We start from the raw sequence: 13,319 nt of genomic DNA on the forward strand, positions 1-13,319 counted from the left end.
AGGAATATAGAATGGCAGAGAAACACTTAAAAGAGACACTCAACATCCTTAGCCATCAGGGAGATGCAAATCAAAACAACCCTGAGATTTCACCTTACATCTGTCAGAATGGCTAAGATCAAAAACTCAAGTGACAACACATGCTGGAGAGGTTGTGGAGAAAGGGGAACCCTCCTCCATTGCTGGTGGGAATGTAAACTGGTACAACCACTTTGAAAGTCAATCTGGTGCTTTCTCAGACAATTAGGAATAGTGCTTCCTTAAGATCCAGCTATACCACTCCTAGGCATATACCCAAAATTTGCTCAAGTACACAAGGACATTTGCTCAACCATGTTTGTAGCAGCTTTATTTGTAATAGTCAGAACCTGGAAACAACCCAGATGCCCATCAACAGAGCAATGGATACAGAAATTGTGGTATTTTTATACAATGGAATACTACTCAATGATCAAAAACGAGGAAATCATGAAATTTGCAGGCAAATGGTGGGATCTAAAAAAGATTATTCTGAGTGAGGTATCCCAGAAGGAGAAAGACACACATGGTATATACTCGCTTATATAGACCTACAAGATATGATAAACATAATGAAGTCTATACACCTAAAGAAGATAAACAAGAAAGCCGAGACGAGGTAAGATAACAAATCCTCACTTAGAAAGACAAATGAGATGTGCAGTGGACATAGGAGAAAACAAGTAACAGGACAGGAGCCTACCGCAGAGGGCCCCTGAGAGACTCTACCTAGCAGTGTATCAAAGCAGATACTAAGATTCATAACCAACCCTGCGGCAAAGTGCAGGGAATCATATGAAAGAAGGGGGAGTTAGTATGACATGGAAAAGGACCTGGGCACAGGGGTCTTTTTTGAGAATGACACTCCACCAAGGACCATATATGGATATAACCTGGGACCTCTGCTTGGATGAAGCCAGTGGTAGCTCAGTAACCAATTGGTTTCCCATAGTAAGGGGAACAGGGTCTATTTCTGACAGGAACGCAATGGCAGGCTCTTTGACCTCCCCACCCACCAAGGGAGGAGCAGTCCTACTAGGCCACAGAGGAGGACTATGCAGCCAGTCCTGAAGCTACCTGATAAAATAGGGTCAGATGAAAGGGGAGGAGGTCCTCCCCAATCAGTGCACTTGGAAAGGGGCAGGGAGTAGATGAGGGAGGGAAGGAGGGTTTGGGAGGGAATGAGGGAGCGGGATACAGCTGGGATACAGAGTTAATAAAATGTAACTAATAATAAAAAAATAAAATTAAAAAAATACACACACCCAAAAAAAAGTGTCTCACATTGGTAGTCCAAGAGTGCACGGAGGCTAATTTTCATGAGGTCATTAGTCAAATATGGCTGCAGTTCATGTTAGCTTGATTCAGAGGTCAAAGACTGTTTCTTCAAACTTGCATCTGCAAACATAAGACATCAGCAAGAGCAAAGATACTGGCCTTCACCAAAGAAACTTGTAATTGATAGGATATTAGTAAACAACCCAGGAGGCATGGAGGAATTTCAGGCCAAACATCTGCCAGCCAACAGCAAACAGTTCTCCAACCGACAGAAAGAGCCTCCAGGCACTGCCACTGTGACAGCTAAGGAAAACTCCATTTTGGGCTAGGCAGCCATTCTAAATGCCTAAAAGACAAGCTACTAGCAACGCTGACTCCTTGGGCGCTCTACAAAATTGTGAGAAATTATGAAATGGTTAAACACTTGCTCTGGTTTCTGTAAACTCCACTTGTTGCTATGAATAGGGGAGTGAGGCAGATCCTCACATAGCTGTAAATTCCACAGAAGAAAGTAACTGTGACCTGCCTTTAAACGCCCCTCCCCATGTAACTGTGCCGAAGTTCCCAATCTAGCCATGGGAACTAAGGTCAGCTGCACCGTCCATAAAATAAGCTAATTACAATCTAAATCGAGTCTTTGATCTTCCCCGGTAGATTCAAACTCTGTAGCACCAGCTACAGCTTAACTGTAAGTTCCAGTTACCCTATAACTGGCAGCAACATCAGATCATTGTAAGTTGCCAAGATTTTATCTGACTCACTGTAGCCTGGCATGAAAACATACTCATGAGACTGAGACAGGAGGATCATGAGTTTAAGGCCAGCCATGGCTACATAGGAAGATAGTAAAGAACAAAGGATGGGATCCGGGTACGTGGAACACACCTGCAAATCCAGGAACATGAGAAGTTCAAGGTCACCCTTATTACATGGCAAGTTCAAAGCCAGCCTGGGCTATGTAAAACCAGTTCTCCATAAAAAAAGAAAGAAAAAAAATAGAAAAGAAAGAAAGGGAAGAAGAAAGGATGGAAGGTAGGAAGAAAGGAAATGAGGGAAGGGAAGAGGAAAGAGGATGGTAAGGTTTTGTATCACTTTGTTCCATTTTGTTGAAACAGGATATTTATTCAGCCCATGGACTCAATCCTCCTGTTTCACAGGTGTGAGCAACCACATTTAAAATGTGTGTGTGTCAGGATTATCATCATGGATTGCTGCAGCCATGAATCATCTGAAGGAATGGGCGGGCATGGGAGCGTTAGCAGGCCTTCTGGTGTTGGTCTCCTTGGTTTGCCTGTGGTGTATATGCAAGATTAGAGTCTCACAACAGCGTAATGCAGCCATGACCATTCAGGCCTTTACAGCCATTGAAGCAGGACAGTCTCCCCAAGCATGGGAGCTAAAATGTTACGCTCAGGATGCGAGGCTAAGCACTGCACTCAGGGTAAGCCGCTTTGGACCCAGAGAAGAGCATGTCTGATTGCATGCAGGTTGATGCCCCAGGTCCCGCCTCTGAGAAAAAGGTATCAGACGGGTCTGATGCTCTTTGGGTGGATGACACCTAAATAAACATCAGTACAAAGTCCCAATTTATTTCTAATATCAGAGATCAGACCTCTACTCTTGCCTGATGCGTCTAAAACAAAAAGGGGGAACTGTAGAGAGCTGCGGAATGCTATGCCTTAAAGATGGAGCTGGTTTCCACCGTCCACCTTCCCGATGGTGAGTGCTCTCTGTCACAAACAACTCCATATTTAGCTAAGGCTGAGGATCTGGCTTGCTTCTGTGTATGTGGACCTATCTGCATTGCACACGTGGCACGCTGGGGTTGGCTACCCAGAGGCTATTTAAGCTGTGGGCTGGCTTTCCCCAGGGTCAGATGATTGTTCAAGGTTCCTGAATAAACTGCATTGAAAAAAAAAGAAAGAAACAAAAAAAAAGTGTGTTTGTGTGTGTGTGTGTGTGTGTGTGTGTGTGGTGCACACACATATTGTGATGCCACACATGCCATGGTCCACATATGGAGGACAACTTTATAGAGTGAGTTCTCTCCCTTCACCTTTACATAGGTTCCAAAAATCAGAATCAAGTCTCCAGTCTTGCACATCAGTGCCTTTACCCAGTAAGGTGTCAGGCCAGACCTGATAACTTTTTAATGAAAAGAAGGAAGGAAGTTGAATAGGGTGGTCCATGTCTCTAATATCAGCACCCCAGAGCAAAGGCAGGAGGATTCCTGTGTGGTCAAGGTAAACTTTCAGTATATGGTGAGTTCCAAGCTAGCCTATGCTACAGAGTAAGACCTGGGCTTGAGAGAGAGAGAGGCACATACGTATAAATATATGTGGAGACCAGGTCAACTCAACTGCCATTCCTCAGGTATCTACCCTATTTTTGAGGCAATGTCACTTTCTAGGACCTGAAGCTTACTGATTAAGTTGACAATAAGCCTCAGGTTCTGCTTGTCTCCCCTTCCCCAGCACTAGGTTTACAAATACACAGGACAATATACCTGCTGGTGATTGAACTCAGTTCCTTGTGCTTGCTTGGCTAAGCTATCTCCTCAGCCACAAGATTTTGCTTTAATGGTTTTAACCATAATCCAGTAGATAAACATGAATGTCCTAGTACATTTTTTATCACCTGTGACAAATTACAGTTCAAAACGGTTGAATAACAAATTGTTAATTAAGTGTTATTAAGTTTAACAAAAGATAAAAATTGTTTTGTACAGCTAAAATATACAAAAGTAGAGCTAGCTAATAAAAGTTAAGATAGGCGATTTACAATGGCATTGTAATTCAGAAGACAACGCCTGCTGTCCTCAGAATCCATGAGCTCTGCTTCATCTCTTTACTTTCCACTCACCGTATGATAGATGGGAAGATCTACTTGCAGCCACAGGCTAGCAATTCAACTTCTCAGTCTTACTCTCTCAACAGCCTAACAGTATTGCCAATATTTAAAGTCCTGTGCTTATCATGAGCTGAACAAGAACAACAACAGACATAGACAGCAATACACATGCTAAAGATGACCACAAGTCTTCAATCTCACACGAAAATCTACAGGCCCCTAAGATGCCCAGAGCAGGAGAAGTCCTCCCCAGGGAAGAACAGCACATCAGTTGTTTATCCAATACCAACTGGTCAGCCCTGAAAACATGCACACAAGTAACTTTATACAGACTGAACAGGTCATATTTAGGAACATATATATACATATGTGCATGTAACAACTACCAATGAAAAAAGAGGCCACAAATTTGAAAAAGAGCAAGGAGGGGTATATAGGAGGATTTAAGGGGAAGAAAGGAAAGGGAAGGAATAATGTAATTATATTATAATCTGAAAAATAATTTGAAGTTGGTAGATCCACTTTGAATCTGGACCTTTGATGTAGGAAAACACATCCCTTTAATCTAGATCTGAGTCAGGAAGACACACCTTATGTCTAGGCCACACCTTCAGATAGAAGCCTATATAAAAACATGGAAGAAAACTTTGTTCTTTGCCTGCCCTTTCTCATCTTGCCAGCAAGTCCACACCTTCTGCTGAATTCTGGATTTCAAGTGTAAACTAAAATCAGCTGAGATACCCAGCCTTGTGGACTGATCAGCTACTGGACTCTAGGACTTTCTGTGTACAGCTATCCATTGTTGGATTAACTGGACTGCAGCACCTAAATCATCCTAATAAATCCCCTTTCTCCATAATAAAGAGGGAACCCTGACTAGCACATCAAAGTTTTCCTGATTTTGAGACTTCCACTTTGAGAGCTGGGGGGCCTGGTCCTATGGTCATTAGCAATTTGGGTGTACAAAAGCTCCTGGGTTAGAACCAACACCTTGGGGAGGGAAGTGAAGAGGTAAGGTGGGGGAAGAGAGACCATTGACCTTTTGTTTTGTTTTGTTGTTTGTATTGAGAAGTGAAGTACAATATATGCAACTTGTTCTGACACATGCATGGATAGGTGGATGGAAATATGAGCAACAGACACATAAGCAGCTGTACGGGTAGTCTGATAAATTTGTAACTACTGCAGCAGAGGTGAAGGTGACGGTATCTGCTGTTTTATTTAATAGAATGACCTCACTAACTATTAAGCTACCAATGACTCCAGTCCTGGAAAGAGAGGCTCTCGTTTTACTTTTGTCAGCCGCGAAGGACAAATTCTCACACACCGCTACATACTACTGGGTACTACTTTCATGAGTTCTCTGTAATTCTTAAGTTACTACAAAATTTTTTTCTGTTTTTGTTTTTGAAACAGTGTCTCATTTGGTAACCTAGGCTTATCCATGAAGTCACTCTACACAGGCATCTTTTCATATCAGGGCCTAAACACAGTAACAAAGCATTGCAGGCAAAACTGTATGAACTTGGCATCACAGAAAAAAAAATCAGATGTAATAAAACAGGTGACATTCTTACCCTGCCAAACATCAAGTTTCAGCATCATTCTAAGCTGTGACCATGGTGAGGTGGAAGGTTCTTCTTAGCATTTGTCAAGTCAGATGCTTTAGAACTCACAAGAAGATGAAGTTCACAAGATCTAACTTATTAGTCCTATACACGGGCACATGAGTTATATCAAAAAGTCAAGTTCCAACATAACAGAAAAACCAGAACATTTCATACGAACACAGATTTAATCTCTTTTGCTTAAAATGTGTAAGTTCCCAAAATATTACATGGCTGTTTTACACTTGACTCTGTCCATATGCTGCAACTCATCTAGAACATTCCTGATGGTCTCCACAGAAACTTCTCCTTTCCAGTGTTTTTTTGATGCAAGATTCCATACATTTTCAAATTCTTCTTCAGAAAGATTGACGCCAATGTTAGTTAATATATCTGAAATCTAAAAACAATTAATTTAAGGCCATACCAAGATTTGTGTTTTTAGTTTTGCACTTTAAAACCTAAGTAAGTATGCTGAGACTTATGGGCAACCTTTGGGCAGAGTGCATGGAATCTTATGAAAGAAGTGGAAACAGTAAGATCTGGAAAGGACAGGAACTCTACAAGGAGAGCAACAGAACCAAAAAATCTGAGCACAGGGGTCTTTCCTGAGACTGATACTCCAACCAAGGATGATACACGGAGATAACCTAAGACCCCTGCACAGATGTAGCCCATGGCAGTTCAGTATCCAAGTGGGTTCCATTGTAATAGGAACAGGGACTGTCTCTGACATGAACTGATTGGCCTGCTCTTTAATTACCTCCCCCTGAGGGGGAAGCAGCATTACCAGGCCACAGAAGAAGACAATGCAGCCACTCCTGATGAGACCTAATTGACTAGGATCAGAAGGAAGAAAAAGAAGACCTCCCCTATCAAAGGACTTGGGGAGGGGCATGCATGCAGAGGGTGGAGGAAGGGAGGGATTGGGACAGGAGGAGGGAGGGAACCACAGGGAGAATACAAAGTGAATAAAGTGTAATTAATAAAGAATTTTTTTAAAAAACTAAGTAAGTAAAACAAAATGTATATTTTAAAAAAACCTTTTTAACATTTAAAACAACAGACACGGGTCCTCTCCCAAAGAATGTGTGTTCACATATGCATATGCGTCTATATAAATATAAAATGAGAAGACATCAAAATTCTAGTACTTTCCAGGTATAGTGGGGGTGTATTTCTGTAGTACCAGAGCTTGGGAGGCTAAAGCAGGAATGTTAAAGTTCAAAGCCAGCCAGGGCTACACAGTGAATTCCAGGTAAGCCTATGCTGTAGAGTGAGACCCTCCCTTTCTAACTCTTAATTTTTTTTTAATTTTTAAAAACAAAACAAGGTAGTGAAGTTGACTCAGACAGTGAAGATGCTTGCTGCCAAGACCTTAGTTTAATCCCCTATTTCCACATAACAGAAAAAAATAGGCTACATGTTTTTGTCTGATATCCACACATACTCAGGCATACATGAAACAACAAATACACATAGATAGATAGATAGATAGATAGATAGATAGATAGATAGATAGACAGATGATAGATAATTCCCAAAATGAAAATTAAGTAAATTTAAATGAAGAAAAGGAGGAGGTGGGCATGGTAATTTGTACTTGTCATCACAGTATTTGGGAGACAGAGACAGAAGGATGCTCCTGAGTTGAAGGCCTACCTGGCCTACATAGAGGGACCCTGTGGGAAGAGGGAGAGAACTATATAATAAACCCAGAAAAATAAAAGACGAGAAAAACTTAGCAGCATGTTACAACCAAACTGAGTATCATTCATCAAGAATCCTATATTTGAGGACTCCTATACAAGATATAATTCTGAAAAGTCAAAAGTGACAGTCATGGGCTGGGGTTAGGACTAGGGCTGGGGCTCAATTGTTTAAGCTCTTGCCTACCATGCACAAAAAACTGGATTCTCTCCCTAGTAACACATGTACCAAGCACACACCTGTAATCTCAGCACTCAGGAGGTGCAGGCAGAAGAAATAGATGTTCAAAACTAATCTCAGCTATGTAGCTGATTTGGAAGCTTGCCTAGACCACATCATAATAATAATAATAATAATAATAGGAATGATGATGATATGAATAAGACTAGAAGCAACATGTAATTTCTGCACTCAGTAGGATAAGGTAGGAGGATTATGATTTCAATTCCAGCCTGGGCTACATTAAAAAAGAAACTGTCTCACAATAAAACAAATCATTAAAACACTAGTCAAATATGTTGGTTCATGCCTGTAATCCCAGCGTTTTGGAAAGCTGAGACAGGAAAACCACCAAGAGATGTAGGCCAGTCTGGGCTACATAATGAGTACCAGGCCAGAGTAGTGGTGGAAGTGAAATGCCATCTCAAAGAAAAATAAAATAAAGGACAACAATAACAAAACTGGTCACAATAATACTAGTGGCCATGACTAAGTCAAAATTTCTGTTTTTTGTACTATAGAGCAACAGTTTTAAAAACTGCATGGTACTGGCATAGAAACAGAATGGTGGATCAATGGAATCGAACAGAGGACCCAGAAATAAACCCACACACTTATGGACACCTGATCTTTGACAAAGACGCCAAAACCATACAATGGAAAAAAGATAGCATCTTCAAAAAATGGTGCTGGTCCAATTGGATGTGTACATGTAGAAAAATGAAAATAGATCCATACGTATAACCCTGCACAAAACTGAAGTCCAAGTGGATCAAAGACCTCAACATAAAACCAGACACATTAAATCGGCTAGAAAAAAAAGTAGGGGATACCCTAGAACTCATTGGTACAGGAGAAAACTTCCTGAACAGAACACCAACAGCACAGGCTCTAAGAGCAACAATCAATAAATGGGACCTCATGAAACTAAAGAGCTTCTGCAAAGCAAAGGACACCGTCATTAAAACAAAGCAAATGCCTACAGATTGGGAAAGAATCTTCACCAACCCTATATCTGACAGAGGACTCATATCCAGTATATATAAAGAACTAAAGAAGCTGAAAAGCAGCAAACCAAGTAATCCACTTAAAAAATGGGGAACAGGGCTAAACAGAGAATTCTCAATAGAGGAATATCGAATGGCATAGAAGTACTTAAAGAAATGCTCAACCTCATTAGCCATTAGGGAAATGCAAATCAAAACAACCCTGAGATTTCACCTTACACCCATGAGAATGGCCAAGATCAAAAACTCAAGTGACAACATATGCTGGAGAGGTTACAGAGAAAGGGGAACCCTTCTCCACTGCTGGTGGGAATGTAAACTTGTACAACCACTCTGGAAATCAATCTGGCACTTTCTCAGACAACTAGGAATAGCGCTTCCCCAAGATCCTGCCATACCACTCCTGGGCATATATCCAAAAGAGGCTCAAGTACACTAAAAGGACATTTGCTCAACCATGTTTGTAGCAGCTTTATTTGTAATAGCCAGAAGCTGGAAACAGCCCAGATGCCCCTCAACTGAAGAATGGATGCAGAAATGGTGGTACATCTATACAATGGAATATTACTCAGCAATGAAAAATAAGGAAATCATGAAATTTGCAGGTAAATGGTGGGACCTGGAAAGGATCATCCTGATCTGAGTTGTCCCAGAAGCAAAAAGACACACACGGTATATACTAACTCATATAGACATACAACATAGGACAAACCCACTAAAATCTGTGCATCTAAAGAAACTAAGCAAGAGAGAGGACCCTAACTAAAACGCTCAATCCCCATCCTGAAAGGCAAAGAGGATGGACATCAGAAGAAGAAAACAGGAAACAACCTAGGATCCTGCTACAGAGGGCCTCTGAAAGCCAGAAGAAGAAAACAGGAAACAAACTAGGAACCTACCACAGAGGGCCTCTGAAAACCTCTGCCCTGCAGACTATCAAAGCAGATGCTGAGTCTGATGGGCAACTGTTGGGCAGAGTGAATGGAATTTTAGGTAAGAACTGGGAAATAGTAAGAGCTGGAGAGGACAGGGTCTCCACAAGGAGAGCAACAGAACAAGAAAATTTGAACACAGGGAACTTCCCAGAGACTCACACTCCAACCAAGGACTATTCATGAAGATAACCTAGAACCCCTGCACAGATGTAGCCCATGGCAGTTCAGTGTCCAAGTGGGTTACATAGTAATGGGAAGAGGGACTGCCTCTGGCATAATCTGATTGGCCTGCTCTTTGATCACCTCCCCCTGAGGGGAGAGCAGCCTTACCAGGCCACAGAAGAGGTCAATGCAGCCACTTTTGATGAGAACTAATAGACTAAGATCAGAAAGGAGAGGAGAACCTCCCCTATCAGTGGACTTGGGGAGGGGCATGAATGCAGAAAAGGGAAGGAGGGTGGGGTTGGGAGGGGAGGAGGGAGGGGCTTATGGGAGGATATAAAATGAATAAAGTGTAATTAATAAAAAAATTATGTTTTTGTATATTTGCATGGGATTGAAATTTGAGGTGATTTCCGTACCTCTTCCTTTGATCTGGTCTTGAAGAAGTCTCTCTCAAATATATTTTTCTGGGAGAAGATGGAGGGGTACAGCAGTGAGTAAGCATTGCCATCTTCACCATAATTATTTACATCACTGACTCGACGAATCCGGGGAGCAGGAATATCAGATCGAATGCTTGGAACACCACATATGGGGTAACCTAAGTCATCAATGAGGGAGAAAAAGAAACCCTGAAACCCAGCTGTATATCAGTAGCCATCAGTCACACGTGACCACTGGGCATGTGAAATGTAACTAGTCTAAACAACAATGTGCTTACCCTTACGTGTAAAATCCAAAGACTATATAAAAAGAAGAGTGTGCCAAGCACAGCAGGATGTACCTTGGTTCCAAGGACAGGAGAGAAAATACTTGAACCCAGAAGCCCAAGTTCTACTTAGGAAAGCATCCAACATTCTCGTCCATGAAAGTCTCAATTTTATTGATACAGAATTACTTTTTTACTTGACCTCTTATCAACAGGTCAGTAAAACTTATCTGTGAGACCCCAAAATAGTTACAATACACAGTTAAACTTAAGGTCCGAGCGAGGCCTTGAGAAACTTATCCTGTGCTGCAGAGAGAGGCTAGGGACAGTGCAAGGACACACTCTGAACACTGCACCTTCCAGGTGTGCTGATTGCTCAACTTGACTAGGAATGCGGCATGCTTACATACAGAAGAGACAGCTCCAACAACAGCGTCGATCTCAGAAGAAGTTGTCTTATAGTAGTCAGAAACTTTGTCACTTGGTCTCAGGAGCATCCGGAGAGTCTCTTCTGAACTTCCTGGTTCTCTTGGGACAATATCTTCAGGCTTTATCAGAAGATCTGCTTTACCCTCTCCCATGCTTGTCTCAATAAGGTTTTCACATTCTGATTTTCTATCTTGGGAGGAAAAACACAATAATAAAAAAAAAAAAAAAAAAAAAAAAAAAAAAACAGAAAGACTGGGCGAGAAAGTACAGGAAGATATCACTTGTTGGTGCTTGCTGTTCTGTAACAAGCTGGATTATTTGGACATGTAAGGTGGCTCCACAGGTAAAGGCACTTGCCACCGAGCCTGACAACCTAAATTAGAGACCTGGAGTGCATAGGGTAGAAGGAAAGAATGGAGTCCCTCACATTCTTCTCTGACCTTTACATGAGCACTGTGACGTGTGCATCCACATACATACACAATAATAGTAAATGCAATGTTTTTAAAGATTTACTTCCTGTGTAGCTTCTTCCTGACAGTGGAACTGAGCATCTGTGAAGAACTCTGAGGGCCAAGACGCCACATTCAGGCCAATGTCAAGTGTGATCTCAGTGTGGCCTAGTACCACTTTCTGTTATTCTATTTATGTTATTCCATAGAAATCTTTCCAGTTTCAGAACCAAAAGTAGAGAACCCTTTAATTTTTTTCTTCCAGTGCCACAGTAGAACCTGGGGCCTTTTGGAAGCTAGGTAAGTGTTCCACCACTGAACTCCTCAGTTCTCCTCAGCTCTCTCTTTAATTAGAGCTCGGCCTCCTATTTAGCTTGAACTACACCATTTTCCCCAAGACTGAGTGCTAGATGAAAATGAAAGACATACTTGGAGTCGGCATTCCACATATTAGCCTGGGAGATGACTTCAATGGGTAGAGGTACTGGCCACCAAGCCTAGCAACCTAAGTTCAATCTCTGGGATTCACATGGTGAAAAGACAGACTTAACTGCTCCATTTTGTTCCTCTGATCTCCACATATGTACTGTGACACATTGTGAACACACACACACACTAAATAAATGTTAAAAATATTTTTTAGAGAGTTTTGTGTTTTTGGTTTTGCCCATGTTTGTGTATGTACATCAGGCGTGGGACAGGTGTTTTCAAAAACCAGAGAGGACATCAGATCTCCTGATAGTGGAGTGACTGATGGTTGTAAGCCATAATGTGGGTTCTGGGAACCAACCTAGGTCCTCTGCATGAGCAGCAAGATGGCTTGCTCTGTATCACCAAGCCATCTCTGTACCCCCATTGTGGAAAAGTTAAAAAGATCATCTCACAAATACTTCGAGGGCAGAGCATGCCCTATCCAGAGAAGGGATAAGATCACACTGTGAGCTTGGGTCCTGCATCTCTAAGTAAATTCCTACAAGTTAGTGTTCAAAGAAAAACCCAAAGCTATGGGTGGCTCAGTGGAAGCACGTGCAGTTAGCATTAACCAGGTCCTGGGACCAAGCCCACCAACAAAGGGTGGAAAAAAAGTGAGATATTATTGAAATCGCAGGCTGACTTTGTAAGTCACTTCAGGAAGCTTGTCTTCAAAGCACGAGCTATTCCACAGATACCACTTGAGGGCACTGTGGTATTTCCCAGGCCTCAGAAGAATGCTGAGGAAACCCATGCAAGGGTTTCAAACAAGAGCTCCAAGGGACTGTTCCCCACAGATCTAGTTGGGGGCTAGCTTGCCTTGAAAGCAAGGGACTGTTCCCCACAGATCTAGTTGGGGGCTAGCTTGCCTTGAAAGCTTCAGAACCTCTACCCAGCCACATGAGGGAGGAAAGGGAAGGGAGGGAAGAGAGAAAGAGAAAGGGAGTGGAAAAAGAGGGAGAGAGAGACCTAAAAGCAGAAAACTGCACAATATGAAGTCATTGACCATAAAACTTAAAAGCAGTCTTACAGTGCTTTTTCTTGTCCCCAAAAGCCAGTCCTAGGCAGAATGTAGAATATAAAAATGATGGCAAGCCTGGGCATAGAGCCATAGACGGATAATCTCAGCAGGGAGGTGACAGGTTCTATGACAGCTTGGAAGAAATAACAGCCTTGTCTCAAAAACAAAATCAAAAAACAAGAAAAAGACAAAGAAGGGAGAAAAGGAGGGAAGGAAGAAACTCCACCCAACCTGTTTAAAACATTTCTGAGCCCATTTTGACCAACCAGCCACCAGCTTAAATTTATGGCCTAAAATCTAAAAAATAAAATCTTCAGAAACTCCACTGACAGCAGAGGAAGTGAAGACAAGGAAGGTCAGTTCAGTTTATCTCAACTCTCCCACACCCCTCCACCACTGCCCACTTCCACAGAACCCCACTGAAAACATGGCTCCTGGTGACACAGGCTGT

The 13,319-nt window shown here is 42.0% G+C and overlaps 1 protein-coding gene across 3 annotated transcripts in view; it reads right to left on the reverse strand.

Moving 5' to 3' along the window:
• Nucleotides 1–5,922: 5,922 nt before the first annotated feature.
• Nucleotides 5,923–13,319, reverse strand: part of Efhb (EF-hand domain family member B) — a 73,392-nt gene continuing 65,995 nt past the window's right edge. For 2 of the 3 annotated variants that reach the window (XM_060369657.1, XM_060369656.1), the window contains 3 exons: nucleotides 10,902–11,114; nucleotides 10,206–10,387; nucleotides 5,923–6,153 (listed from right to left, as the gene is read on the reverse strand). In XM_060369657.1, coding sequence (XP_060225640.1) covers nucleotides 5,980–6,153; nucleotides 10,206–10,387; nucleotides 10,902–11,114 — 569 coding nt within the window. In that variant the 3' untranslated portion in view covers nucleotides 5,923–5,979. The remainder of the gene's footprint in view (nucleotides 6,154–10,205; nucleotides 10,388–10,901; nucleotides 11,115–13,319) is intronic. The other variant, XR_009586787.1, reaches the window with a different exon arrangement.

Source organism: Meriones unguiculatus, chromosome 16 (genome assembly GCF_030254825.1).
Source record: "Meriones unguiculatus strain TT.TT164.6M chromosome 16, Bangor_MerUng_6.1, whole genome shotgun sequence".
In the NCBI taxonomy this organism is placed as follows: Eukaryota; Metazoa; Chordata; class Mammalia; order Rodentia; family Muridae; genus Meriones; species Meriones unguiculatus.